At 40.2% G+C, this 27,102-nt stretch overlaps 1 protein-coding gene across 2 annotated transcripts in view; it reads left to right on the forward strand.

The window, feature by feature from the left end:
• ccser1 (coiled-coil serine-rich protein 1) overlaps positions 1–27,102 on the forward strand; it is a 154,440-nt gene that overhangs the window by 25,820 nt on the left and 101,518 nt on the right. For both annotated transcript variants that reach the window (XM_058070765.1, XM_058070764.1), the window contains exons 6-7: positions 1,928–2,033; positions 25,865–26,045. In XM_058070765.1, the coding sequence (XP_057926748.1) occupies positions 1,928–2,033; positions 25,865–26,045 (287 nt within the window). The remainder of the gene's footprint in view (positions 1–1,927; positions 2,034–25,864; positions 26,046–27,102) is intronic.

Raw genomic sequence — 27,102 nt, forward strand, 5'->3', positions numbered from 1 at the left:
TTGGCTGGCGACCAGTCCAGGGTGTACCCCGCCTCTCGTCTGAAGACAGCTGGGATAGGCTCCAGCACCCCCTGCGACCCTTGTGAGGAAAAAGTGGTAGAAAATGAATGAATGAATGAAGATTAGGGCTGCATGGTGGTCGAGTGGTTAGTGCGCAGACTTCACAGCTAGGAGACCAGGGTTCAATTCCACCCTCGTGCCTGTTCTCCTTGTGCATGCGTGGGTTTTCTCCGGGTTTCTTCCCACATTCCAAAAACATGCTAGCTTAATTAGCAACTCCAAATTGTCCATAGGTATGAATGTGAGTGTGAATGGTTGTTTGTCTATATGTGCCCTGTGATTGGCTGGCGACCATCTGAAGACAGCTGGGATAGGCTCCAGCACCCCCGCGACCCTTGTGAGGAAAAAGCGGTAGAAAATGAATGAATGAATGAAGATTAGGGGCTGCATGGTGGTCGAGTGGTTAGTGCGCAGACTTCACAGCTAGGAGACCAGGGTTCAATTCCACCCTTGTGCATGTTCTCCCCGTGCATGCGTGGGTTTTCTCCGGGTACTCCGGTTTCCTCCCACATTCCAAAAACATGCTAGGTTAATTAGCGACTCCAAATTGTCCATAGGTATGAATGTGAGTGTGAATGGTTGTTTGTCTATATGTGCCCTGTGATTGGCTGGCGACCATTTCAGGATGTACCCAACCCTTGTGAGGAAAAAGTGGTAGAAAATGAATGAATGAATGAAGATTAGGGCTGCATGGTGGTCGAGTGGTTAGTGCGCAGACTTCACAGCTAGGAGACCAGGGTTCAATTCCACCCTCGTGCATGTTCTCCCCGTGCATGCGTGGGTTTTCTCCGGGTTTCCTCCCACATTCCAAAAAAACATGCTAGGTTAATTAGCGACTCCAAATTGTCCATAGGTATGAATGTGAGTGTGAATGGTTGTTTGTCTATATGTGCCCTGTGATTGGCTGGCGACCATTTCAGGATGTATCCGACCCTTGTGAGGAAAAAGTGGTAGAAAATGAATGAATGAATGAAGATTAGGGCTGCATGGTGGTCGAGTGGTTAGTGCGCAGACTTCACAGGTAGGAGACCAGTGTTCAATTCCACCCTCGTGCATGTTCTCCCCGTGCATGCGTGGGTTTTCTCCGGGTTTCCTCCCACATTCCAAAAACATGCTAGGTTAATTAGCGACTCCAAATTGTCCATAGGTATGAATGTGAGTGTGAATGGTTGTTTGTCTATATGTGCCCTGTGATTGGCTGGCGACCATTTCAGGATGTATCCGACCCTTGTGAGGAAAAAGTGGTAGAAAATGAATGAATGAATGAAGATTAGGGCTGCATGGTGGTCGAGTGGTTAGTGCGCAGACTTCACAGGTAGGAGACCAGTGTTCAATTCCACCCTCGTGCATGTTCTCCCCGTGCATGCGTGGGTTTTCTCCGGGTTTCCTCCCACATTCCAAAAACATGCTAGGTTAATTAGCGACTCCAAATTGTCCATAGGTATGAAAGTGAGTGTGAATGGTTGTTTGTCTATATGTGCCCTGTGATTGGCTGGCCACCAGTCCAGGGTGTACCCGGCCTCTCGTCTGAAGACAGCTGGGATAGGCTCCAGCACCCCCTGCGACCCTTGTGAGGAAAAAGTGGTAGAAAATGAATGAATGAATGAATACTGATGTTTTATTGCTGATTATAAAGAACAGAAAAAGGTAGAACTAAACTGTCTTTTGTATATCCACCATGTGAATACAGCTGGCACCGAGAGGGACGGCTTTTAAAAAAAAATGTCTGGGGTTGAATGGGTTACTTAGGTGTTATCATGAAAAACTGTTTCTCTGTAAAATATGATTGTAATTGTCGTTTCCATGGCAATTACTAATTCAAGACATGTTCTTATCCACTTGTGTGTGTGTGTGTGTGTGTGTGCAGTTTCCCGAGAAGACTCCAGCCAGTCTTTGGCTTCCTGTCTCAACCTTCTCCCGTCGCCCGTCGACCCCTTCGCCGATCGCATCCTGGGGAAAGACAACAGTCAGAGGTCAGACTCCATTGAATATAAAATACACTTTGATTCCGCAACGATTGCGCAACTGCACCGCCGCATGTCACACTGACAGCCATTTTGAATGTTAGCTTGCCTCATTAAGCGGAATAAGTCATCTTGAAATATTCATGCAAGTGTGTTCAATGGATACCTCGGCGACACTGTTAAACATTATGCAGAAAGTTTTCATGCAGCTCTTATGCTGGATCTCCACGGGTATTTAGACCCCACGGGGGGGGGGGGGGGGGGGTATTCTCTGCAACACACAACAACGTCGGAGGGGGGTATCGTCTCCGAAAAGTTGCTGATCTAGCGTCTTACCCAACATGACACACAAGTTGATGAATCAGTAAATGAATCAGTAAGCTCTTTCTCTTTGAATAAATATGCAAGGTGTCTTTTTTTTTTCTTGTGTTTCCACGCGGCCCGCTGGCCAAATGTGGCCCGCAGGACACTAGTTTGAGGCCCCCGCCTTGATATGAAAGTTTAATGTTTGATATGGATGCTGTATGGTATCATGTACCCAGAAAAAAATATTACGTTTGATTAATGTTCATGTTAAAGGTTAAATAACTGTTAATAGTTATCCTCCCTATCCGTGTGGAAGTGGTAAGTTTTTGGCTTTTTAAGTTTAAAGGAAATAACTTGGAGGCTACCATTTAGGTCGCTAGCTCTCTAGTTTGCGAGTTAGCATGTGTCTCAAGACCCTACAGTTGCGCAATATTTTGTAAATAAAAAAAAGTATAAATGTGACTATGGTCATGTTTGTCAGGGTCACGGGCGTGCTGGAAGCTATTCCAGCTGACGTTTTGGGGCGAGCTCACTGTAGGGCAGGGGTCTCAAATATGCGGCCCGTGGGCCAAATGTGGCCCGCAGGACACTACTTTGAGGCCCCCGCCTTGATATGAAAGTTTAATGTTAGCGTGGCCCGCGCAAGTTTGATATGGATGCTGTATGGTATCATGTACCCAGAAAAAATTATTACTTTTGATTAATGTTCATGTTAAAGGTTAAATAACTGTTAATAGTTATCCTCCCTATCCGTGTGGAAGTGGTAAGTTTTTGGCTATTTAAGTTTAAAGGAAATAACTTGGAGGCTACCGTTTAGGTCGCTAGCTCTCTAGTTTGCGAGTTAGCATGTGTCTCAAGACCCTGCAGTTGCGCAATATGTTGTAAATAAAAAAAAGTATAAATGTGACTATAGTCGTGTTTGTCAGGGTCACGGGCGTGCTGGAAGCTATGCCAGCTGACGTTTTGGGGCGAGCATACTGTAGGGCAGGGGTCTCAAATATGCGGCCCGTGGGCCAAATGTGGCCCGCAGGACACTAGTTTGAGGCCCCCGCCTTGATATAAAAAAAAACAAAACAATTACAATATGAAAAAATATCTAAATTTTATGCCAACATCACTTTTTACAATTGATGGTGATGTCAATTTATTAAAATTTAAAAAAAGAATATTGAATTGATCACCTAATATTTTTCTTCACATATTCATATTAGAATACTTACGGTAATTCTAAGTCAGTCTAATACAGGGGTCTCAAACACGCGGCCCGCGGGCCAAATGTGGCCTGCAGGACACTAGATTGTGGCCCCCCGCCTTGATATGAAAGTTTAATGTTAGTGCGGCCCGCGCAAAAATTTTTACGTTTGATTAATGTTCATGTTAAAGGTTAAATAACTGTTAATAGTTATCCTCCCTATCCGTGTGGAAGTGGTACGTTTTTGGCTTTTTAAGTTTAAAGGAAATAACTTGGAGGCTACCGTTTAAAAGTAGTAGCCCACAGCTGAAACAGAACGCTCAGTTTCTTTGTTTTTTTGCCGATTTGTCCACGTCCAATTTTTTTTTTTTTTTACTAGCCTGCACACACACACACACACAGTGCTGCCCCCGTGCATGCGCTTATTTGTTTTTATGGAGACAATCGGTAATAAATGCTTTATGTCACCGGCGGCTTTGCAGTAGCTTGTGTGTCTTACAAGCCAGCAAAAAACGATTATGACTTTACCTTCTAGTCATCCTCCATTCACCGAGATTTATTTGGCATCTCCTTGCAGCACCCAAAGACTAAAGGTCTTATGCCGCAAATACCGACATTTGATCCCCTTTGTTGTTGGCTGACACTTGTGTGAGCCAGTCAGGAGTGCACTTTGACAGATCTATACCACCGCTATTGAGACATAACACTTACCCTTGACTGCTTGGCTTTTTTTATTTTTTTATTTAATTTTTATTTTTATAACCAAGAAGGCGCTTCAAATACTCACTAAAGTGAAGAGAGAGACTTTCTGTGTCTAGACGGCATCAGTGAATTCTGCACCCAAGGTTTTTTTTTTTCCATCCAAACAAGTACCACTTCTTCTGCTAGTTTGTATAAGTACTCTCACCTTATAGAGACTCTTCCTATTCTCTTCGTCTTTACGGAAACCAAAATGGCCTCATTAGTTGCATTTTCATTGGTGTCAGTGAGTACTTCCAGATGCTATTTCAAGTACCATTGGCAACATTATTTGGTTTGACATGTCATCACATTTGGTCGAGTGCAGGGGTCTCAAACACGCGGCCCGTGGGCCAAATGTGGCCCGCAGGACACGAGTTTGAGGCCCCCGCCTTGATATGAAAGTTTAATGTTAGTGCGGCCCGCGCAAGTTTGATATGGATGCTGTATGGTATCATGTACCCAGAAAAAATTATTACGTTTGATTCATGTTCATGTTAAAGGTTAAATAACTGTTAATAGTTATCCTCCCTATCCGTGTGGAAGTGGTACGTTTTTGGCTATTTAAGTTTGAAGGAAATAACTTGGAGGCTACCGTTTAGGTCGCTAGCTCTCGAGTTTGCGAGTTAGCATGTGTCTCAAGACCCTGCAGTTGCGCAATATGTTGTAAATAAATCAGGGGTCTCAAACACGCGGCCACTAGTTTGAGGCCCCCGCCTTGATATGAAAGTTTAATGTTAGTGCGGCCCGCGCAAGTTTGATATGGATGCTGTATGGTATCATGTACCCAGAAAAAATTATTACGTTTGATTAATGTTCATGTTAAAGGTTAAATAAGTGTTAATAGTTATCCTCCCCATCCGTGTGGAAGTGGTAAGTTTTTGGCTATTTAAGTTTAAAGGAAATAACTTGAAGGCTACCGTTTAGGTCACTAGCTCTCGAGTTTGCGAGTTAGCATGTGTCTCAAGACCCTGCAGTTGTGCAATATGTTGTAAATAAAAAGAGTATAAATGTGACTTAATCATACCCCTCCATCTGCTCCTTTTTACGATCAGTAACTGTTACATTTGTTCACTTCCTGCTTATTTTAGTTTTTATTTTTATTTTTATTTTTATTTTTATTTTTATTTTTATTTTTATTTTTATTTTTATTTTTATTTTTATTTTTATTTTTATTTTTATTTTTATTTTTATTTTTATTTTTATTTTTATTTTTATTTTTATTTTTTTTATATTTTGGGCTTCACGGCGATCAAATGGTTAGCGCGCAGACCTCACAGCTAGGAAACCAGGGTTCAATTCCACCCTCGGCCATCTCTGCGTGGAGTTTGCATGTTCTTCCCGTGCATGCGTGGGTTTTCTCCCGGGTACTCCGGTTTCCTCCCACATTCCAAAAACATGCTAGGTTAATTGGCGACTCCAAATTGTCCATAGGTATGAATGTGAGTGTGAATGGTTGTTTGTCTATATGTGCCCTGTGATTGGCTGGCCACCAGTCCAGGGTGTACCTCGCCTCTCACCCAAAGACAGCTGGGATGGGCTCCAGCACCATCTGGTCCTTTTTGTGGCAGGGCTGAAATGCAGTGGAAATGTTTTTTGGGGGGATTGAGTTCATTTTTTGGGTTTTCTCCCGGGTACTCCGGTTTCCTCCCACATTCCAAAAAATGCTAGGTTAATTGGCGACTCCAAATTGTCCATAGGTATGAATGTGAGTGTGAATGGTTGTTTGTCTATTTTGGTAATGATAATGGCAATGGTTTAATTTCATTTGAACGTGCATCAGATTACAATTGAATGCATCACATAATCAGTTCCCAGTTCCACATGTCCAAAAGGAGTAGGAAGAAGCAAAGCTTATTAAATCCTACCCCTCCATCTGGTACTTTTACAATCAGTAACAGTTATATTTGTTCACGTCCTGCTTTCTTTATTTTTATTTTTATTTTTATTTTTATTTTTATTTTTATTTTTATTTTTATTTTTATTTTTATTTTTATTTTTATTTTTATTTTTATTTTTATTTTTATTTTTATTTTTATTTTTATTTTTATTTTTATTTTTATTTTTATTTTTATTTTTATTTTTATTTTTATTTTTATTTTTATTTTATTTTTATTTTTATTTTTATTTTTATTTTTATTTTTATTTTTATTTTTATTTTTATTTTTGGCGGCACAGCGATCGAGTGGTTAGCGCGCAGACCTCACAGCTAGGAAACTAGGGTTCAAATCCACCCTCGGCCATCTCTGTGTGGAGTTTGCACGTTCTCCCCATGCATTGCATGGTTTCCTCCCACATTCCAAAAACATGCTAGGTTAATTAGCGACTCCAAATTGTCCATAGGTATGAATGTGAGTGTGAATGGTTGTTTGTCGATATGTGCCCTGTGATTGGCTGGCCGACAGTCCAGGGCGTACTCCGCCTCTCACCCGAAGACAGCTGGGATAGGCTCCAGCACCCCTTGAGACCCTCGTGAGGATAAGCGGTAGAAAATGAATGAATGAATGAATGAATAGTATACTGTAATAATGCATATCTATGCTATATGAATACATACTATATAGCTTATTATTGACACACATATTGATCACAATTAGTTTGAAAACCATTTAAAATATTTCTTATTATTGTGAGAATGAACAATAGCCGGTAAAATGTGTAGTCAATCAACGACAGCTTAACTCACTTTTTTTTTTTTTATCCAGCTGTCTCGCTATGATTGTAATACTTACGGCACCTGAAACAGGTAGCGTGTACAGCTTTGGTATTTTACAAGTGTTCTATTCAAACATGACGCCCGTATTCCATGACAAAGGCGCACACAGCGAGTGGAACAGGTTGGGTAACCAAAGGAGGCTTGACATTTTGGACTTTAAGTGCTCTCAGCGACTTTGCCGTGAAAAAGGATAGTTTTTGCAATGTTCTCGTTTCATGTCCTGCTGGCTGCTGAAATACAGTGAAATAAATTCTGAAATAAATGGAAAGTGATGAAAAAAAATAATAAAAAATTGCAGATATAACTGACATATCTTTAGCCCCACCCCCAACTCCACAAAAAACATAACTCATAATTCCAATAATCACTTTTACAATTCAAAAAATACAATAGCGAGTTTACCAAGCCACTAAGAATAAATAAAAACCTAAACATACCTAAGCAAAGTACAAAAAAATATGCTAAAGTAGCCACAGCTTCATAACACTCAAGTAAAGACTGAAAACATCCTATCTCCCCCTCTCACCATCACTAAAGGGGTGCCGCAAGGCTCCATTTTAGGCCCAGCGCTTTTTTTCCCATCTACATAAACATGGGCTAGGCTCCAGCTCCGCCGCAACCCCTCGTGAGTATAAGCAGTAGTTTGTCCGAGTTCGGAATTGAACTCAGATTTCCTAGCTGTGAGGCCTGCGTGCTAACCACTTGACCGCCATGCAGCCCATATTGTCCAATAATTCCTCCCAATTTTTTTTAGAAACTTTCAAAACTTCAGTGCTGAAATAAAATGTCATCTTGCCAAGTCACATCTTTTTCTCGCCAGAATTGACAGTCACACTATAAGCCAGGGGTCTCAAACACGCAGCCCGCGGGCCAAATGTGGCCCGCAGGACACTACTTTGAGGCCCCCGCCTTGATATGAAAGTTTAATGTTTGATATGGATGCTGTATGGTATCATGTACCCAGAAAAAATTATCACGTTTGATTAATGTTCATGTTAAAGGTTAAATAACTGTTAATAGTTATCCTCCCTATCCGTGTGGAAGTGGTAAGTTTTTGGCTATTTAAGTTGAAAGGAAATAACTTGAAGGCTACCGTTTAGGTCGCTAGCTCTCTAGTTTGCGAGTTAGCATGTGTCTCAAGACCTTGCAGTTGCGCAATATTTTGTAAATAAAAGGAGTATAAATGTGACTATAGTCGTGTTTTGTCATGTCTACAGGGCTCTAATAATGCTTTGTTCATTTTAATCTGAAAAAAATAATTTGTCTACCCACCAACTATATGTGGTTTCTTAAGTTTTTATTATTTGCCGTTTTATTATTATTATTATTATATTTATTTCTGATTGATTGATTTTCTTTATTCTTGATTTGTTTATTTATTTTTCATCTTATTTTGTGTAGAAAAATAAAAATATATAATATATAATAAGTAATATATATAATAATATATATAATATATAATAAGATATTTGAGAACAGTGGAATGTTTTATCAGAGCTTTTCTTGTAGAAAATCGGAACTAAAGCAAAGTTTTTTAATTTTTTTTTGTTTTTAATAAATGCTTTTTTTTTTTTTTGGAAAACCTGATGCGGCCTAGTCTCACCCAGACCCAAGCTCCAGTGGCCCCCCAAGTAAATTGAGTTTGAGACCCCTGGTGTAAATAGCTGGCAACACCTTCAAGTGAACTTAACCAAATTATGTCCTTGGTGTGAATATTTAGCCCCATTGTTACCCAGCAATGCCTTAATCATCTTGGGCATGGAATTGACCAGAGCTCCACAGGTCATTACTGAAATCCTATTCCATTCCACTGATGGCGCGACTGTTCGTCCACCTCCACATTTTGGCCACTTAAGAATGAAGATAAGGTTCAGGTCTAGAGGAGACAAACTTGGCCACACCATTGCCTAGTCATCTTGGGAGGTGTGTTCAGGCTCCGTATCATGTTGGGAAAACTGAAGGATGTTTGAATTCATGTTTTTTGGACAACCAGATGCGGGCCTAGTCTCACCCAGAACCTAGCTCCAGTGGCCCCCAAGTAAATTGAGTTTGAGACCCCTGATATAAGCACATTACTCCAAAAAAGGGTTATATTGACTGCTGTGTTTGACAGCAATGGACTACATTAATGGTGCCTGATTCTGAGTTCACGGAACTGCAGGCAGGTGTGAACTACCCACTGTGCCGTTCCAACATCCTCACAGCTATCTCCTTACAAATCGTTTTCAGGTCCTGTCTGGGGTGGTGTGAAATCTTGGGGAGGGGAGAAGAGGGCAAAAAAAAAAAAAAACACACTACGCCCAAGGTTTTGTTGCTTCAGCGTCTTTCTTTGCCTCTCTGTTTCGCTATCTCTGAGGTTCCATACTCTCTTTGGGGGGGGGCATTGATTTGCTAGAGGCAAAGCTACACACACACACACATAACAGTACCGTGTAAACCTGTCAATCACTTGGCCCATCCAGGGTATCAGCTGCTGGTTGTCTGATGGGCTGCATAGCGCATCTGCTCCACACAGAATGCAGCTGTGTGCTGTCTTAAGTAGGCAGGTAAGACAGACAGGCAGACAAAATCGGGGGCAAAGTGGGTACACATGAAAGAGAAAAAGACTGGAAATGTCAGTGAGACAAAAAAAGTCCGGGTTGTCAGGTTGTTTCTCATCATTATAGGTACACACTGCATTAGCGTCGGCTATCGGTGGTGTTGATAAATGCTACGTGATGAGGACATTTTAGTGTGCTTTGCTTGGTCGGTTGCAATCGGAGAATACTGAAGCTTTCAACCGTTCATCACTAAGAAATCAATGAGTGAACCCAGTTTGATTTTGGATCTAAGAAAGTGAAATGAGGTGAAGCTTCCTCCATGGGCAAAAGTTTCTCTGAATTCCTAGGGAAGTAAATGCAACATGAGTTTACTTTAGTCCAGGGGTATCAAACTCAATTTACTTGGGGGCCACTGGAGCTAGGGTCTGGGTGAGACTGGGCCCGCATCAGGTTTTCCAAAAAAAAAACCCCAAAAACGCATTTATTAAAAACAAAAAATTAAAAAAAACTTTTTCTACAAGAAAAGCTCTGATAAAACATTCCACTGTTCTCAAATATCTTACTTTTTATTTTTCTGCACAAAATAAGATGAAAAATAAATAAACAAATCAAGAATAAAGAAAATCAATCAATCAGTAATAAATAAATAAATATAATAATAATAATAAAAACTTAAGAAACCACATATAGTTGGTGGGTAGACAAATTATTTTTTTCAGATTAAAATGAACAAAGCATTATTAGAGCCCTGTAGACATGACAAAACACGACTATAGTCACATTTATACTCTTTTTATTTACAACATATTGCGCAACTGCAGGGTCTTGAGACACATGCTAACTCGCAAACTAGAGCGCTAGAGACCTAAACGGTAGCCTCCAAGTTATTTCCTTTAAACTTAAATAGCCAAAAAGTTACCACTTCCACGCGGATAGGGAGGATAACTATTAACAGTTATTTAACCTTTAACATGAACATTAATCAAACGTAATAATTTTTTCTGGGTACATGATACCATACAGCATCCATATCAAACTTGCGCGGGCCGCACTAACATTAAACTTTCATATCAAGGCGGGGGCCTCAAACTAGTGTCCTGCGGGCCACGTGTTTGAGACCCCTGCTTTAATCTAAACATATTCAACCCTCATTTGATGACATTTGAGATGGAAGCATCTGGTTGTTATTTCAGTGGAACAGCAGGGGTACACCCTGGACTGGTGGCCAGCCAATCACAGGGCACATATAGACAAACAACCATTCACACTCACATTCATACCTATGGACAATTTGGAGTCAACAATTAACCTAGCATGTTTTTGGAATGTGGGAGGAAACCGGAGAAAACCCACGCATGCACGGGGAGAACGTGCAAACTCTACACAGAAATGGCAGAGGTTGGAATTGAACCCTGGTCTCACATGATAATCTGTAAAAGATGATCCTCTATGCGTAGCCGTTGGTTACAGTCTCATTTACATCCCTATTTGATTTCAGTGTTCAGTACAAGGAGACTAATTAGTGTTGGCTTTCATTTTTCTTGCTCTGAGCGGGAACTTTTGGTCCCGATTTGTTGAATAAGTACTTCCTTTACTTTGCATTATTTGACACATAATGTGATGAAATTATTTTTTTTTTTTTTCAAAATGATAAAACATCCAAAAGATTATTTTATTTTAATAGCCCAAGATTATTCCAGCTAAGATAAGCGTTCTTTATTATATTCTTATATTCATAGTTTTTAAAAATTATAATTAAACATATGAAAGTCCTCACGGCAAAGAATAGTGCTTGTCAGAATTCATTGTGGTGTTGACTTGGCGTGGGTCGGTATGAGATTCTGAACTTTGGCAAAAATATGGCAGTTTCATGGTATTATAATTGCATCTCTGAAATGTGTTGTTTTGAAATGTCTTTATTGAACAGAAAAACAGTTTTTTTGGACCATGATAGAAGTGGACTCTTTCAGTTCTTGGATTAATTATTATTATTTTTATTATTATTTTATTATATTATTTGTTATTTAATTATTTAATTATTAAATTATTTTATATTTATTATATTTATTATAATTATAATTAATCATTTGATTAATTTGTTTGTTTGATGACCAGAAATATAATGTAATTTCCATAACATTGAACACAGTTACTTTTACAATCAGGAGCTGTTACATTTGTTCACTTCCTGCTTTCCATAATATAGTTTTTTTTGTTGTTTTATCATGACTGGTTAAGACTGCTGGGATAGGCTCCAGCACCCCCGCGACCCTTGTGAGGAAAAGCGGTAGAAAATGAATTAATGAACAGTTACTTTTACAATCAGTAACTGTTACATTTGTTCACTTCCTGCATTCCATAATATAGTTTTTTTTTGTTTTGTTTTATCATGACTGGTTAAGACAGCTGGGATAGGCTCCAGCACCCCCGCGACCCTCGTGAGGAAAAGCGGTAGAAAATGAATGAATGAATGAGTGAATGAATGAACAGTTACTTTTACAGTCAGTAACTGTTACATTTGTTCACTTCCTGCTTTCCATAATATAGTTTTTTTTATCATGACTGGTTAAGACAGCTGGGATAGGCTCCAGCACCTCCACGACCCTTGTGAGGAAAAGCGGTAGAAAATGAATGAATGAATGAATGAACAGTTACTTTTACAATCAGTAACTGTTACATTTGTTCACTTCCTGCTTTCCATAATATAGTTTTTTTTGTTGTTTTATCATGACTGGTTAAGACAGCTGGGATAGGCTCCAGCACCCCTGCGACCCTCGTGATGAAAAGCGGTAGAAAATGAATGAATGAATGAACAGTTACTTTTACAATCAGTAACTGTTACATTTGTTCACTTCCTGCTTTCCATAATATAGGTTTTTTTTGTTTTATCATGACTGGTTAAGACAGCTGGGATAGGCTCCAGCACCCCCGCAACCCTCGTGAGGAAAAAGCGGTAGAAAATGAATGAATGAATGAATGAATGAACAGTTACTTTTACAATCAGTAACTGTTACATTTGTTCACTTCCTGCTTTCCATAATATAGTTTTTTTTTATCATGACTGGTTAAGACAGCTGGGATAGGCTCCAGCACCCCCCTGCAACCCTCGTGAGGGAAAAAAAAAGCGGTAGAAAATGAAATAATGAATGAATGATTGATTTCTTCTTGGCTGCACGGCGACCGAGTGGTTAGCGCGTAGGCCTCGCATCTAGGAGACCCGAGTTCGATTCCACCCTCGGCCATCTCTGTGTGGAGTTTGCACGTTCTCTCCCGTGCATGTGTGAGTTTTCTCCGGGTACTCCGGTTTCCTACCACATTCCAAAAACATGCTAGGTTAATTGGCCACCCCCCCCCCCCAAAAAAAAAATGAATGAATGAATAAATGTTTACCATCATTAACATGTTATTTTTGACAGCCCTAATTGTGAAGTGTCATCGCTTTTTACTGCTTCAGAATTATTTTCCGGCAGTAGAAAAGGGGCAAGTGGGTGGATGACATCCGACAGCGACCTTCGCCGCTTAGTACTCGACCCATGCGGCCCCCGGCAACCGGGAAATCAATCGAGTGAACTTAACTTGATGACATCTCTCAACCTGTTTCTTGGCCTCTCAAAAGAAGGAAACACCGTTTTCCGCCGAGCTAATAATGACACACAATATGAACTCAAGATGGCGAGCGTCAGCGGGAACTCCGCCAACCAACCGAAGCACGTTTGGTCGGTTTGTTGATACTTGACAGTTGGCCCCGCAAGGTGGAAGATCGGCACCATTACAGTCGTCCCTCTTTTATATTGCAGTTTGAGCGTCCTCACTTTGTTGAACTCCGATGAAAAAGCGTCTCATTGGGTGACGCCGGAAACACACAAGTACTAAACAGTAAACCTCGGATATATCGGACTCGGATATATCGGAAATTCGCTCACAACGGACAGATAAAAAAGAACCAATTTTTCTGTAATGCATTTCCAATAAAAATTCATTGCATATATCGGATTTTTCATAACGGATTTCGCCTATTTCGGACAAAATCTCCAGTCCCGTTCCAATGCATTTCCATTAAATTTCCCTCGCATATATCGGATGGCCGCATCGTGGCGCTCCGATTCGCCGAATCGTGACAGGCCGCTATACGACGTCATTTGCAGCGTTGCCTGCGGAAGTCAAGGAAGTGCCTTTTTATAACGGATAAAATCCGATTTACGCATATACCGGATATAAATCCGATATATGCGTAAAACGGACATTTTCCGGTATACGCATATAACGGATTTCGCTTATATCGGACAAAACCAGTGGGAACAATTCAATCCGATATATCCGAGGTTTACTGTAGTAGAATTGCAAGGTTTGTAGCGTGGCCTTCTGTGTAAATATCCCATATTATAACATGGATATCAGTGGTCGATATATGTACATTTTTTTTTTCTCTTGACGGGTGCGGCTTATATTTAACCAAGGCTGAAATTAGAGGATATTTACATAAAAACAATGAATAAAACACCAAAATAGTTGTCAACATATATTTGTCGACTACTAATTGCAGCTCCAGTGATCAATATCTATTTACTCAGTCAGTATGGCATATTGAAATATCAAATCCATAGGAAGCATGGAACGTTTTGACCAACTTCCATGATCTCACGCCAATTCACATCATTATCAAACTACTGCTTTATTGTAATAAACCTTCCTAGTAGCATAAAAGACAATAGCCGCGTATACATGGACACAAATATTCCAAATTGCATTCGGTTTATTTGACATTGTATACACCTCATTCCGACTGAACATATAATGGTATTCCCAAGGGTGGAATATTCCTTCCCCCAATCCGATTGAGGTATCTTGTACCTGCTCAAACGGAAAGTTGTGAGACTGCGTTCTTCTTCGTGGTGTTTTTCTTCTTCTGTTGTTTATTAGCGGTTGGCAAGCGGCTTTCGTGTGCATTAGCGACCATGTGTGGAACAGAATCTAAACCAGGGGTCTCAAACTCAATTTACTTGGGGGCCACTGGAGCTCGGGTCCGGGTGAGACTGGGCCGCATCAGGTTTTCCAAAAAAAACACACAAAAAAAAACACATTTATTAAAAACAAAAATCTTTTAAAAACTTCGCTTTGGTTCCAATTTTCTACAAGAAAAGCTCTGATAAAACATATGAACAAAAAAAAAAAATGAAAAAAAAACGTATTTATTAAAAACAAAAAATTTTTAAAAAAAATTGCTTTGGTTCCAATTTTCTACAATAAAAGCTCTGATAAAACATTCCACTGTTCTCAAATATCTTACTTTTTATTTTTCTACACAAAATAAGATGAAAAATAAATAAACAAATCAATAATAAAGAAAATCAATAAATCAGTAATAAATAAATAATAATAATAATAAAACGGCAAATAATTAAAAATTAAGAAACCACATATAGTTGGTGGGTAGACAAATTATTTTTTTCAGATTAAAATGAACAAAGCATTATTAGAGCCCTGTAGACATGACAAAACACGACTATAGTCACATTTATACTCTTTTTATTTACAACATATTGTGCAACTGCAGCGTCTTGAAACACATGCTAACTCGAAAACTAGAGAGCTAGCGACCTAAACGGTAGCCTTCAAGTTATTTCCTTTAAACTTGAAAAAAAAAACAAAAAAAAACTTACCACTTCCACATGGATAGGGAGGATAACTATTAACAGTTATTTAACCTTTAACATGAACATGAATCAAACGTAATAATTTTTTCTGGGTACATGATACCATACAGCATCCATATCAAACTTGCGCGGGCCGCACTAACATTAAACTTTCATATCAAGGCGGGGGCCTTAAACTAGTGTCCTGCGGGCCACCTTTGGCCCGCGGGCCGCGTGTTTGAGACCACTGATCTAAACCCTTCTATACGTCATTCATTGAATTTGATCTTTTCCTGTTTTACATTTATCCCGGGTGCGTTCTTTCAATGCATAATGAGATATGACGTTAAACGCAGCTCGAGATGTTCTTCAGTTTTAAAAATGGAGGCCATCAATCGGCACTGGACTGCTGCGGAATGTTTGTTTTTGATCCAAACTAAATTTCAAGGCTGGACGAATGGAAAACTGGCAATACGGAGTGAAAGAAAAACTCGGGGGAAGCCGATATCACGTGATGTTGATGTTGATGCCATGTAGACAAGACCTTGGAATATTCCTCTCCATGTATACCATTGTTTTCGGAAAAGTCATTCTAAAAAAATTCCATTGGGAAAGAGGAAAAAACTTGTCATGTAAACGTGGCTATTGTGTGCGTTTCAATACTGACGGGTGCTCATGTTAGGTGCTTGTGAACAGGAAATGATGTGCTCCCACTCAGGAAGCAGGAACATCCTTAGAAGAGCTATTTATCACTAATTGCTGTCAGGCATAATTATGCCCAGATTTTGGCTTTTTATTATTATTATTATTATTATTATCTTGCATAAGAAGCTGGAATGTGTCATTCCCAAGAGGCAGGAACCTTTACCTAAAATTAAATATTAGTGTAGATACGGGTACTAAATCATGGCCTGATGTCTGGGCTCCACCCGCCCTTTGCAGGCGAAGCCATTTGGGTTACTACTTGCATCCGTAATCTCATTCATTCATCGGTGGGGGGGGGGGCGCTCCTCAAAGCCCATGACCACAGGTGAAGGCTGAGACGTAAATGGACTGTTAAATTGAGAGTGCCGCTCTCTTCTTCTTGCACTCTTTCTGTCTCACCTCGACGGACCTGTGCAGCATGCCCCCCCCCCCCCCCCCCGCCCCCCACCCCCCCAAACGTTTGCTGATGCTGCATCCATCTTGCCTGACATGTTTGATCTACTCTTTCTTACGTTAAAAACAGATTTTTTGAGGTTTTTTTTGGACTATAAGGCCTATCTCAGCTCTCTTAGGGCGAGAGGCGGGGTACACTCTGGACTGGTGGCCAGCCAATCACAGGGCACATATAGACAAACAACCATTCACACTCACATTCATACCTATGGACAATTTGGAGTCGCTGATTAACCTAGCATGTTTTTGGAATGTGGGAGGAAACCATTCAATGCACGGGGAGAACATGCAAACTCCACACAGAGTGGAATTGAACTCGGGTCTCCGAGCTGTGAGGTCTATGCACTAACCACTCGTCCGCCGTGCAGCCAAATTTGTGCATAGAACACCATAAAAATGCTCAGAGTCAAAAAATGTAGCATTATTATTTTGGTGTGAAGCAAAATCTTCATGAGGGTCACCGGGGTGCTGGAGCCTATCCCAGCTGTCTTCGGGCGACAGGCGGGTTACACCCTGGATTGGTGGCCAGCCAATCACAGGGCACATATAGACAAACAACCATTCACACTCACATTCATACCTATGGACAATTTGGAGTCGCTAATTAACCTAGCATGTTTTTGGAATGTGGGAGGAAACCATGCAATGCACAGGGAGAACGTGCAAACTCCACACAGAGATGGCCGAGGGTGGAATTGAACTTGCGTCTCCAAGCGGTGAGCACTAACCACTCTGCATAGAACACCATAAAAATGCTCTGAGTCAAAAAATGTAGCATTATTATTTTGGTGTGAAGGGGTGCTGGAGCCTATCCCAGCTGTCTTCGGGCGAGAGGCGGGGTATACCCTGAATGTGAGTGTGAATGGTTGTTTGTCTATATGTGCCCTGTGATTGGCTGGCCACCAGTCCAGGGTGTACCCCGCCTCTTGCCCAAACACAGCTGGGATAGGCTCCAGCACCCCCGCGACCCTCGTGAGGAAAAGCGGTAGAAAATGAATGAATGATTTCTTCCCGGCTGCATGGCGACTGAGTGGTTAGCGCATAGGCCTCACATCTAAGAGACCTGAGTTCGATTCCACCTTCGGCCATCTCTGTATGGAGTTTGCATGTTCTCCCCCGTGCATGGGTGGGTTTTCTCCGGGTACTCCGGTTTCCTCCCACATTCCAAAAAACATGCTAGGTTAATTAGCGACTCCAAATTGTCCATAGGTATGAATGTGAGTGTGAATGGTTGTTTGTCTATATGTGCCCTGTGATTGGCTGGCCACCAGTCCAGAGTGTACCCCGCCTCTCGCCCCCGAAGACAGCTGGGATAGGCTCCAGCACCCCTGTGACCCTAGTGAGGATAAGCGGTAGAAAATGAATGAATGAATGAAACTTCGGGATGCACAGTGCACGAAGAGTTAGCGCGCAGGCCTCACAGCTAGGAGACCTGAGTTCAATTCCACCTTTGGCCATCTCTGTGTGGTAGTTTGCATGTTCTCCCCGTGCATTGCATGGTTTCCTCCCACATTCCAAAAAAACATGCTAGGTTAATTAGCGACTCCAAATTGTCCATAGGTATGAATGTGAGTGTGAATGGTTGTTTGTCTATATGTGCTCTGTGACTGGCTGGCCACCAGTCTCCTGAAGACAGCTGGGATAGGTAGAAAATGAATGATTTTTTTCTTTCCTTAGTATTTTGACTTTATTCCCAGTCTAGTATTCCAATAAATCCAACTTTATCTAGTTTTGACAACCACTGATTTAGATTTTATAAACAACAGTAGTGCAAATTGATCCCTGCGGTTATTTGCTTTTATAGACCAGGACCCCAGTGACTTAATGAGGCGTGAATTACGGCGTTTATGGTTTGCTGCTTATTCATGTCTGGTACCAGCAAGCACTTTGGCAACGGAGGAAGAAAAACCTCAGACAGAACCGAGACTCTGAGACGTAGTGAAGCTTCCTTCTTTGCTTTGCTGGCTTATTTTTGAAAAGTCAGCCAACCTTCCACTATTTGTGACGTTTTGTGGCTAAATCCTAAGGGTGAAAGATATAGGAGACACAGGTCTGCAATTTCGGAATAGACAGCACGCTTAATCAAGAAAGTTAGCCCCGCCCATTATGACATTGGTTTTATATTCTCCTGCCTCTCGGAAGGAAGTCCCGCGTTTTTGCCATTAGGTTGTGGCGCCCGGAGCTCGGCTGTCTGACTCTCAGTCTTTTGTCACAGATGCACTTAATGTCGGAAGATGAGTTTAATGGCGGCATCAAATGTCCGTAGCCTCGAGCGCTGAATGCAGATGGTGGCAGACTTTAGCGTCCTGACAGGTAGAAAAGCGAGCGGTGACAAACGAGCGTGATGAGTCCCGAGTAATTGTTTTGAGGAAAACTCGGGCATGCATACAAGTGCTTATGATATATACGCATGCATATGTCCCGTAATTATTTTTCCTCGCTGGGAATTTACTGTGTGTGTTTAGGAGAGGGAATGAAAAAAAAACTGTTATTATTTACACAATGCAGTCTTTATACTGTTGACGGACTGATAAATCACTTCCGCCTCATTGAATGTCGTCACCCCTCCCCCGCCCCCTTATCCTAACTCAACATTTTGTCAGCTCCACCTCGTCGCACCGTTGTTTATTCCTGGCGCCGCCGTGCATGTGCGTGTTAGCATAATAAACCACCGTGAGGTGTAAAATAATGAAAGTAATAAAAGGTAGATAATTAGCTTTTTTTTCTTTTTTCTCGTGATTGGTGCGATGGATTACTTAGAAAGTGTTTAGGGCAGTGATTTTCAACCTTTTTTGAGCCACGGCGCGTTTTTTTTTTACATTGGAAAAACCAAAAAATGGTACAAAATAAATAGAAAGTCATCAAAAAAAAACAAAAAAACAATTGCAGATACTCATTCAATCATTCATTCATTTTCTACCGCTTTTTCCCTTACAAGGGTCGCAGGGGTGCTGGAGCCTATCCCAGCTGTCTTTGGGCCACCCAATCACAGGGCACATATAGACAAACAACCATTCACACTCACATTCATACCTATGGACAATTTGGAGTCGCCAATTAACCTAGCATGTTTTTGGAATGTGGGAGGAAACCATGCAATGCACGGGGAGAACGTGCAAACTCCACACAGAGATGGCCGAGGGTGGAATTGAACCCGTGTCTCCCAGCTGTGAGGCCTGCTCACTAACCACTCGGGCGCCGTGCAGCCTCAAAGAAATATATGCTTTAAAAAAAATGTTTTGGTTCCATTTCATTCATTCATTCATTTTCTCCTGCTTTTTCCTCACGAGGGTCGCGGGGGGGGTGGAGCCTATCCCATTTTATTTACAACATATTGCGCAACTGCAGGGTCTTGAGACACATGCTAACTCGCAAACTAGAGAGCTAGCGACCTAAACGGTAGCCTTCAAGTTATTTCCTTTAAACTTAAATCACCAAAAACTTACCACTTCCACACGGATAGGGAGGATAACTATTAACAGTTATTTAACCTTTAACATGAACATTAATCAAACGTAATAATTTTTTCTGGGTACATGATACCATACAGCATCCATATCAAACTTGCGCGGGCCGCACTAACATTAAACTTTCATATCAAAGCGGGGGCCTCAAAGTAGTGTCCCGGGCCTAGTGTTTGAGACCCCTGCGTTAAAGGAATATTCCATCCCTGTTCAATTCTTTCCATTTTAGCAAATAAACCAAATGCAATTGGAATATTTGGGTCCATGTATACTATTGACATAATATTTGCAAATGATGATTAATAAATGTTAATTATAAAAAGTGATATTGGATAATTGGTTGAAAATCACTGGTTTAGGGAAAGGGAGGGGGGTGTCTCAAGGCTAGGACAAGGGTGACAACTATTTTAAAGGTGATGGGAGGGGTGGGAAGGTGGAAGTGGAGAAGAGAACAGAAGAAATTGAATTGAATCGCTAGTAATTCACAAGTGCAGTCGTAATATAAGCAATGGTTACAGTACCGTGAGCAGCCACTAGCTGGTGTCACATCACATATATTCACTCTCCTACAACGCAAGGATGAAAGCTTTTGTCTCGGTGTGTGTGTGTGTGTGTGTGTGTGTTTATGCATGGTCGAGCAAGCTCTGAATATGGGAAGTAAATAAAGTGAAAATCCTAAATCAGAATAATAATCTAATGCTATTGTCATTGACTGACATATTATAAAACAAAGAAAACATGAACTCATTAAATTCCAGACATTTTTTAAAAGCCATTCACACTGGAGCTACTTTAGACTCTTTTCTTTTGTCAGAAAAAAAAAGTTTGTTTCTAGCCTTTTTGGGTCTTTATAACCAGGCAGTAGAACATAATGTGGATTCAGCGAAAATGTTTTTTTTCTGCAGAGAAGCAAAATCAAGCCGAACGGTTACAGATGTTCTTTTTTTTTTTTTTTATTGACACCTCAAACGTCTGAGGAGTTGTTTGCTTCTGTAGCCAGTGGCTTAATTGCGCCAGCAGGGGCCGCTGTGGTTTGCCTGCAACACGTTTTGTCCCTTTGGCCCCTCTTGGTTGCCTTTCTCAATGAGTATCCCCCGTTTGTTTGCTGTCTGAACTTCAGTTTTGTTTCCTGTATGTGAAGGTAGGCAGCATGGCGGTTTTCTCTTGAGTAATGGTTTTATTTAGGCCTCATATGATTGTTTTGTGTAAATCGTTTATTTGCTATCCTTTTATTATATTTTCGCAAAGTAATTTTTGTCTGTAATGTCGAGTAGTTTATTCGATTATTAACGAGTTTTGTTTCCTGTATGTGAAGTGGGAATAAAGAGACTGTCAGCACCACAATCGCTCCGTGCTTCGTGGTCATCTCCGTTCGCCATACCTAATAAAAAAAAAATACACAACGCAGAGCCACGGAGGTGCAGCAGCCACGCCACCGAGCGGAAAGGGTTACACTTCTATGAAAGAAACCAAAAAAAAAAAAAAAAAAAACAGGGAATTTTTTTAAAATAACTACATTTATTTACAGATTTACAACATAACACAAAATAATCATTTATTTACAGACGTTTATAATAGGCGTCTTTGGCAGTGAATGAGTTAAGTCATCAGCATGAGAACATAGGTACGTTTCAGCAAAAACTAGTATCACACTAGTTTGAGGCCCCCACCTTGATATGAAAGTTTAATGTTAGTGTGGCCCGCGCAAGTTTGATATGGATGCTGTATGGTATCATGTACCCAGAAAAAATTATTACATTTGATTCATGTTCATGTTAAAGGTTAAATAACTGTTAATAGTTATCCTCAATATCCGTGTGGAAGTGGTAAGTTTTTGGCTATTTAAGTTTAAAGGAAATAACTTGAAGGCTACCGTTTAAGTCGCTAGCTCTCTAGTTTGCGAGTTAGCATGTGTCTCAAGACCCTGCAGTTGCGCAATATGTTGTAAATAAAAAGAGTATAAATGTGACTATAGTCGTGTTTTGTCATGTCTACAGGGCTCGAATAATGCTTTGTTCATTTTAATCTGAAAAAAAATAATTTGTCTACCCATGTGGTAGATCTGGTACTTTTACAATCAGTAACTGTTACATTTGTTCACTTCCTGCTTTCCATAATATAAGTTTTCATTTTATATATTTTTTTACATTTTTTTAATTAATTAATGTGTGGAAGTATGTATATGTTATATTTTTAATAATTTATAATATATATTTTTTATTTTATATGTTATATGTGTGATAATATGTATTTTTTATTTTGTATTTTTGTATTTTTTATTTTTTTGTTATTTTTTTGTTATTTTTTTGTTATTTTTTATTTTTATATAGCACATCATGACTGGTTCAAGACTCTTCATCCTTGTATTTAGCAAACATCAACATGTGGTTTCTTAAGTTTTTATTATTTGCTGTTTTATTATGATTATTATTATTATTATATTTATTTATTACTGATTGATTGACTTTCTTTATTCTTGATTTGTTTATTTTTCATCTTATTTTGTGTAGAAAAATAAAAATTAAGATATTTGAGAACAGTGGAATGTTTTATCAGAGCTTTTATTGTATAAAATCGGAACCAAAGCACTGAAAAAGTTTGTATATTTTTCTGTTTTTAATAAATGCGTTTTTTTTTTTTGTTTTTTTTTTGGAAAACCTGATGTGGCCCAGTCTCACCCAGACCCGAGCTCCAGTGGTCCCCAAGTAAATTGAGTTTGAGACCCCTGCATTAGGCTGTGATAATGCCCGTGCGGTGTGGTGACTGTCGGAGTGGCAGGGCATAAAAACAGAAGCGACAAAAGGGGCAAACAAGGGGAAAAAAACATGGAGGTGACAATAGAAGAGCAGAGGTTTTTGAAGAGTGACGTGCAGAGTGGGTGACAGGGAGTTGTAGAACGAGAGCGGGGAGGGGTTTTGGGGGCGTCAGGGCCAGAAGATGATAACACCAGCAGAATGAGGTGCCAATGTGACGCTGCAAGAGAAGTGATTCAATTGAAGCTTTTCAGCGAGAGGTCTGTTTAGTGTCACTTGTCTGACTGATGCTAGCTTTACCTTCAATGTTGGAAAAAGCTGCAGTAACAGAGAGACAGCTTGACTGTCCCGCGAGGGAAAATTTAAGGAATAATTGGATTTTCCTTGCTTTCTTCACTGCTGGCCAATTGAATTGCTATTAGTTTTCTTACTGGTGTATGAAATACTGCACTTTTGTTACTCTCGCTCCGTGTCCAAAGTGTTTTTTTTTTTTATTGTAAAAGTATAATATAACAAGAAAGCTAAATAATCAATCAAAATGGTAATGGTTTAATTTCATTTGAACATGCATCAGATTACAATTGAATGCATCCCATAATCAGTTCCCAGTTCCACATGTCCAAAAGGAGTAGGAAGAAGCAAAGCTTATTAAATCCTACCCCTTCATCTGGTACTTTTATAATCAGTAACTGTTACATTTGTTCACTTCCTGCTTTCATAATATAGTTTTTATTTGTATTTGTATTTTTAGTTTTAGTCACGTACCAGTTCCACATGTCCAAAAGGAGTAGGAAGAAGCAAAGCTTATTAAATCCTACCCCTTCATCTGGTACTTTTACAATCAGTAACTGTTACATTTGTTCACTTCCTGCTTTCATCATATAGTTTTTATTTGTATTTGTTGTTTTTGTTTTTGTCACGTACCAGTTCCACATGTCCAAAAGGAGTAGGAAGAAGCAAAGCTTATTAAATCCTACCCCTTCATCTGGTACTTTTACAATCAGTAACTGTTACATTTGTTCACCTCCTGCTTTCCTAATATAATTTTAATTTTAATTTTAATTTTAATTTTAATTTTAATTTTAATTTTAATTTTAATTTTAATTTTAATTTTAATTTTAATTTTAATTTTAATTTTAATTTTAATTTTAATTTTAATTTTAATTTTAATTTTAATTTTAATTTTAATTTTAATTTTTAGTCACGTACCAGTTCCACATGTCCAAAAGGAGTAGGAAGAAGCAAAGCTTATTAGCATGTTTGAGACCCCTGATTTAGACAGTAACGGCTGTGTGTTGACTCACTGACTGTTCAATCAGATCTGGATAGCAAGCGATTCAAAGTCGACTGGCATCCAAGTACGATGCAATGTTTACCATTGCGTGTTTGCTAGCTCAGTGCACACCGGCCTTGAGGATGTGGAGTCATCACGGCTGTTTTATGTCCGCCAGACATTTGGAACATTTCTTTGCACCAAAAGTGAAATGGCTCTTCGATTTGTGTCCTTGGGACAGAAACACATTGGATGGTTGCTTTTTTTTTTTTTTTTATCACAGTCATACAGCTATGTTGAGCTTTTTTGACACTTTTGTTGTTATTTTCCTGCTTTGTCGGTGTCAGTCGAGGTCTTTGACCAAATCAGACATAACCGCTCCAAGAAAACTCAATTCCATGGAGTAACTTTCATAAAAAGAGCAAGGCGATGTGATCAGAGAAAGATGGAAAGGAGAGGTTGTGTCGCAGCCTCAAACATGCGGCCCGCGGGCCAAATGTGGCCCGCAGGACACTCGTTTGAGGCCCCCGCCTTGATATGAAAGTTTAATGTTTGATATGGATGCTGTATGGTATCATGTACCCAGAAAAAAATATTACGTTTGATTAATGTTCATGTTAAAGGTTAAATAACTGTTAATAGTTATCCTCCCTATCCGTGTGGAAGTGGTAAGTTTTTGGCTATTTAAGTTTAAAGGAAAGCTGTCTTCGGGCGAGAGGCGGGGTACACTCTGGACTGGTGGCCAGCCAATCACAGGGCACATATAGACAAACAACCATTCACACTCACATTCATACCTATGGACAATTTGGAGTGGCTAATTAACCTAGCATGTTTTTGGAATGTGGGAGGAAACCGGAGTACCCGGAGAAAACCCACGCATGCATGGGGAGAACATGCAAACTCCACACAGAGATGGCTGAGGGTGGAATTGAACTTGGGTCTCCTAGCTGTGAGGCCTGCGCGCTAACCACATGTCCGCCGTGCAGCTCGTAAATGGAACAATACATGCTTTTTCTTTAGTTTTTTTTTTGTGAGGGCTTTAGCGTCAAAATAGGTATTTCCCATGACGTCCGTTTTTAGCTAGCGCATATTAGCTTATTTTCTTGTGCTAGAATGCACATAAAAGTGAAAGAAATTTCACACATAAAATTCCCCCAAAAATGCAGTTCCCCCATTAAACCCCACAAAATAGTGATTAAAAAAATGCAATATGGAATTTGGAAAGCTGCACATTTCTATGTTGCACAAACATCGGTATGAGAGTGCATCGTATGAAACTAACACAATCAACCTGTCAACCTTGAGGAAATGTAGAAAGTCTAGTCTCCTCGCACAAATATGGACACACAGTCATGTATGCATGCCATGGTTGTGGTTATGTTCTTTTCCATATACATTTTATTGCATTCCCATAGTTATGCTAAATATTGTCGAAATCCTAGCCTATGAGGACTCTAATTGGGTTTCGAATAGAGGATAAGGGAACCTTAAAGAACCAAGTTATAGAATGAGAACCAGATTGTTTATTCCTGACAACAATACCTAATACAGGGCTTATCGGTAGTCCCTGTATTCCTACAAGTAAGCGGGTCTCATTACAGCGCATCTGCAAAAAAGCACTCTTCCTTTCCCGCCCCGGCTTTTTGTACACTCGAGGCTGGAGTCCTGGACCAATCAGCTTTCGCCACTGCCCTTGCTTGAACCGCTTTCATGGTGTTTCTCCTTTGGTTTGTTCGCTGGGGCATCAAGGGCTTCTGCAGTCCCTGTATACCTACAAGTAAGCGGGTCTTATTACAGCGCAGCTGCAAAAAAAGAACCCTTCTTTTCCGGGCCCGGCCTTTTATACACTAGAGGCTGGAGTCCTGGACCAATCAGGGTTAGATTTAGCTTTAATATTCATTATATAATATTGTAGTACCTGTTTATAAGAGTGCAGCGGTATACTTTGATACTCATATGCAGCACCGCAATGGACAAACGACTGTTTTGATTGGCTTATAAGATGTTTTTTTTTCATGTTTGTATTACAGTGAATGATTTTTTTTTTCCATCCTTCCTCTCCAGGGAGCCCCGACGTCCGACCAGCCTGCTCCCCCCCGCAGACTGCGGTAACTCGGCTCCGCTTTCGGGCAAGGACGACGAGCTTTTACCTTCGGGGTTGGAAACCCTGCCGCTGCGACTGATGCAGCAGGATTGCACCGCCGTCAAGACGCTTCTTTTGAGACTGAGGCGCACCCTGCAGGAGGTGGGATTATTGCATCAGTGCTTTAAGAACATGGTGAACTATTAGGTTGCAGTTTTTTTTTTGTGTCTCCTTTTTACTACACTTGCAGGGTCCTTTCAGGTTGTAAAGGCAGGAAGTTGTTTAAAAACGGCAAAGCAACGGGGTTAGTAGGGATATATGTACTGATTACATCTGGACACATTCATCGAGTGTTTTTTTTTTTTTTAATTAGCTTGATTTCAGCTCCATTAAATCACATCCACTCCCTCTCTCTTTATCACCTTTTGTAATTTAATCAGTATTGAGATAAGACTTTGCTTTTAAATTGCATTTGAAGGCCTTGTAAACCCCCCACCCCCCCAACCTACACACACACATACACAAATACAACCACACATCCAATTTGGCTTTGAAGCTACTTTCTTCCAACATTTATCAAAGAAATATTCATTCATTTTCTACCGCTTATCCTCACACGAGGGTCGTGGGCGTGCTGGAGCCTATCCCAGCTGTCAATGTTAGCATTGCTAGCATGTTAACATTGTCATAGGAACATTTTTAGCCATTTTCATGACTAGACATTTAAAGACGTAGCACTATCATGCCTGTTGTTAGCATGCTAATTTTGGCACTTAGCATGCTAACATTGTCATAGTAGCATTTTTAGCCATTTTCATAAGTAGACATTTAAAGACGTAGCACTATCATGCTTGTTGTTAGCTTTGGGGCCTGCATGCTAACCACTCGCTTTTGTTTCTTCATTCATTCATTTTCGAACACTTTTTCCTCAAGAGGGTCGTGGGCGTGCTGGAGCCTATCCCAGCTGTCAATGTTAGCATTGCTAGCATGTTAACATTGTTATAGTAGCATTTTCAGCCATTTTCATACGTAGACATTTAAAGACGTAGCACTATCATGCCTGTTGTTAGCATGCTAATTTTGGCACTTAGCATGCTAACATTGTCACAGTAGCATTTTTAGCCATTTTCATAAGTAGACATTTAAAGACGTAGCACTATCATGCCTGTTGTTAGCATGCTAATTTTGGCACTTAGCATGCTAACATTGTCATAGTAGC

The sequence above is a fragment of the Doryrhamphus excisus genome, chromosome 4, assembly GCF_030265055.1.
Source record: "Doryrhamphus excisus isolate RoL2022-K1 chromosome 4, RoL_Dexc_1.0, whole genome shotgun sequence".
Classification (NCBI taxonomy): Eukaryota; Metazoa; Chordata; class Actinopteri; order Syngnathiformes; family Syngnathidae; genus Doryrhamphus; species Doryrhamphus excisus.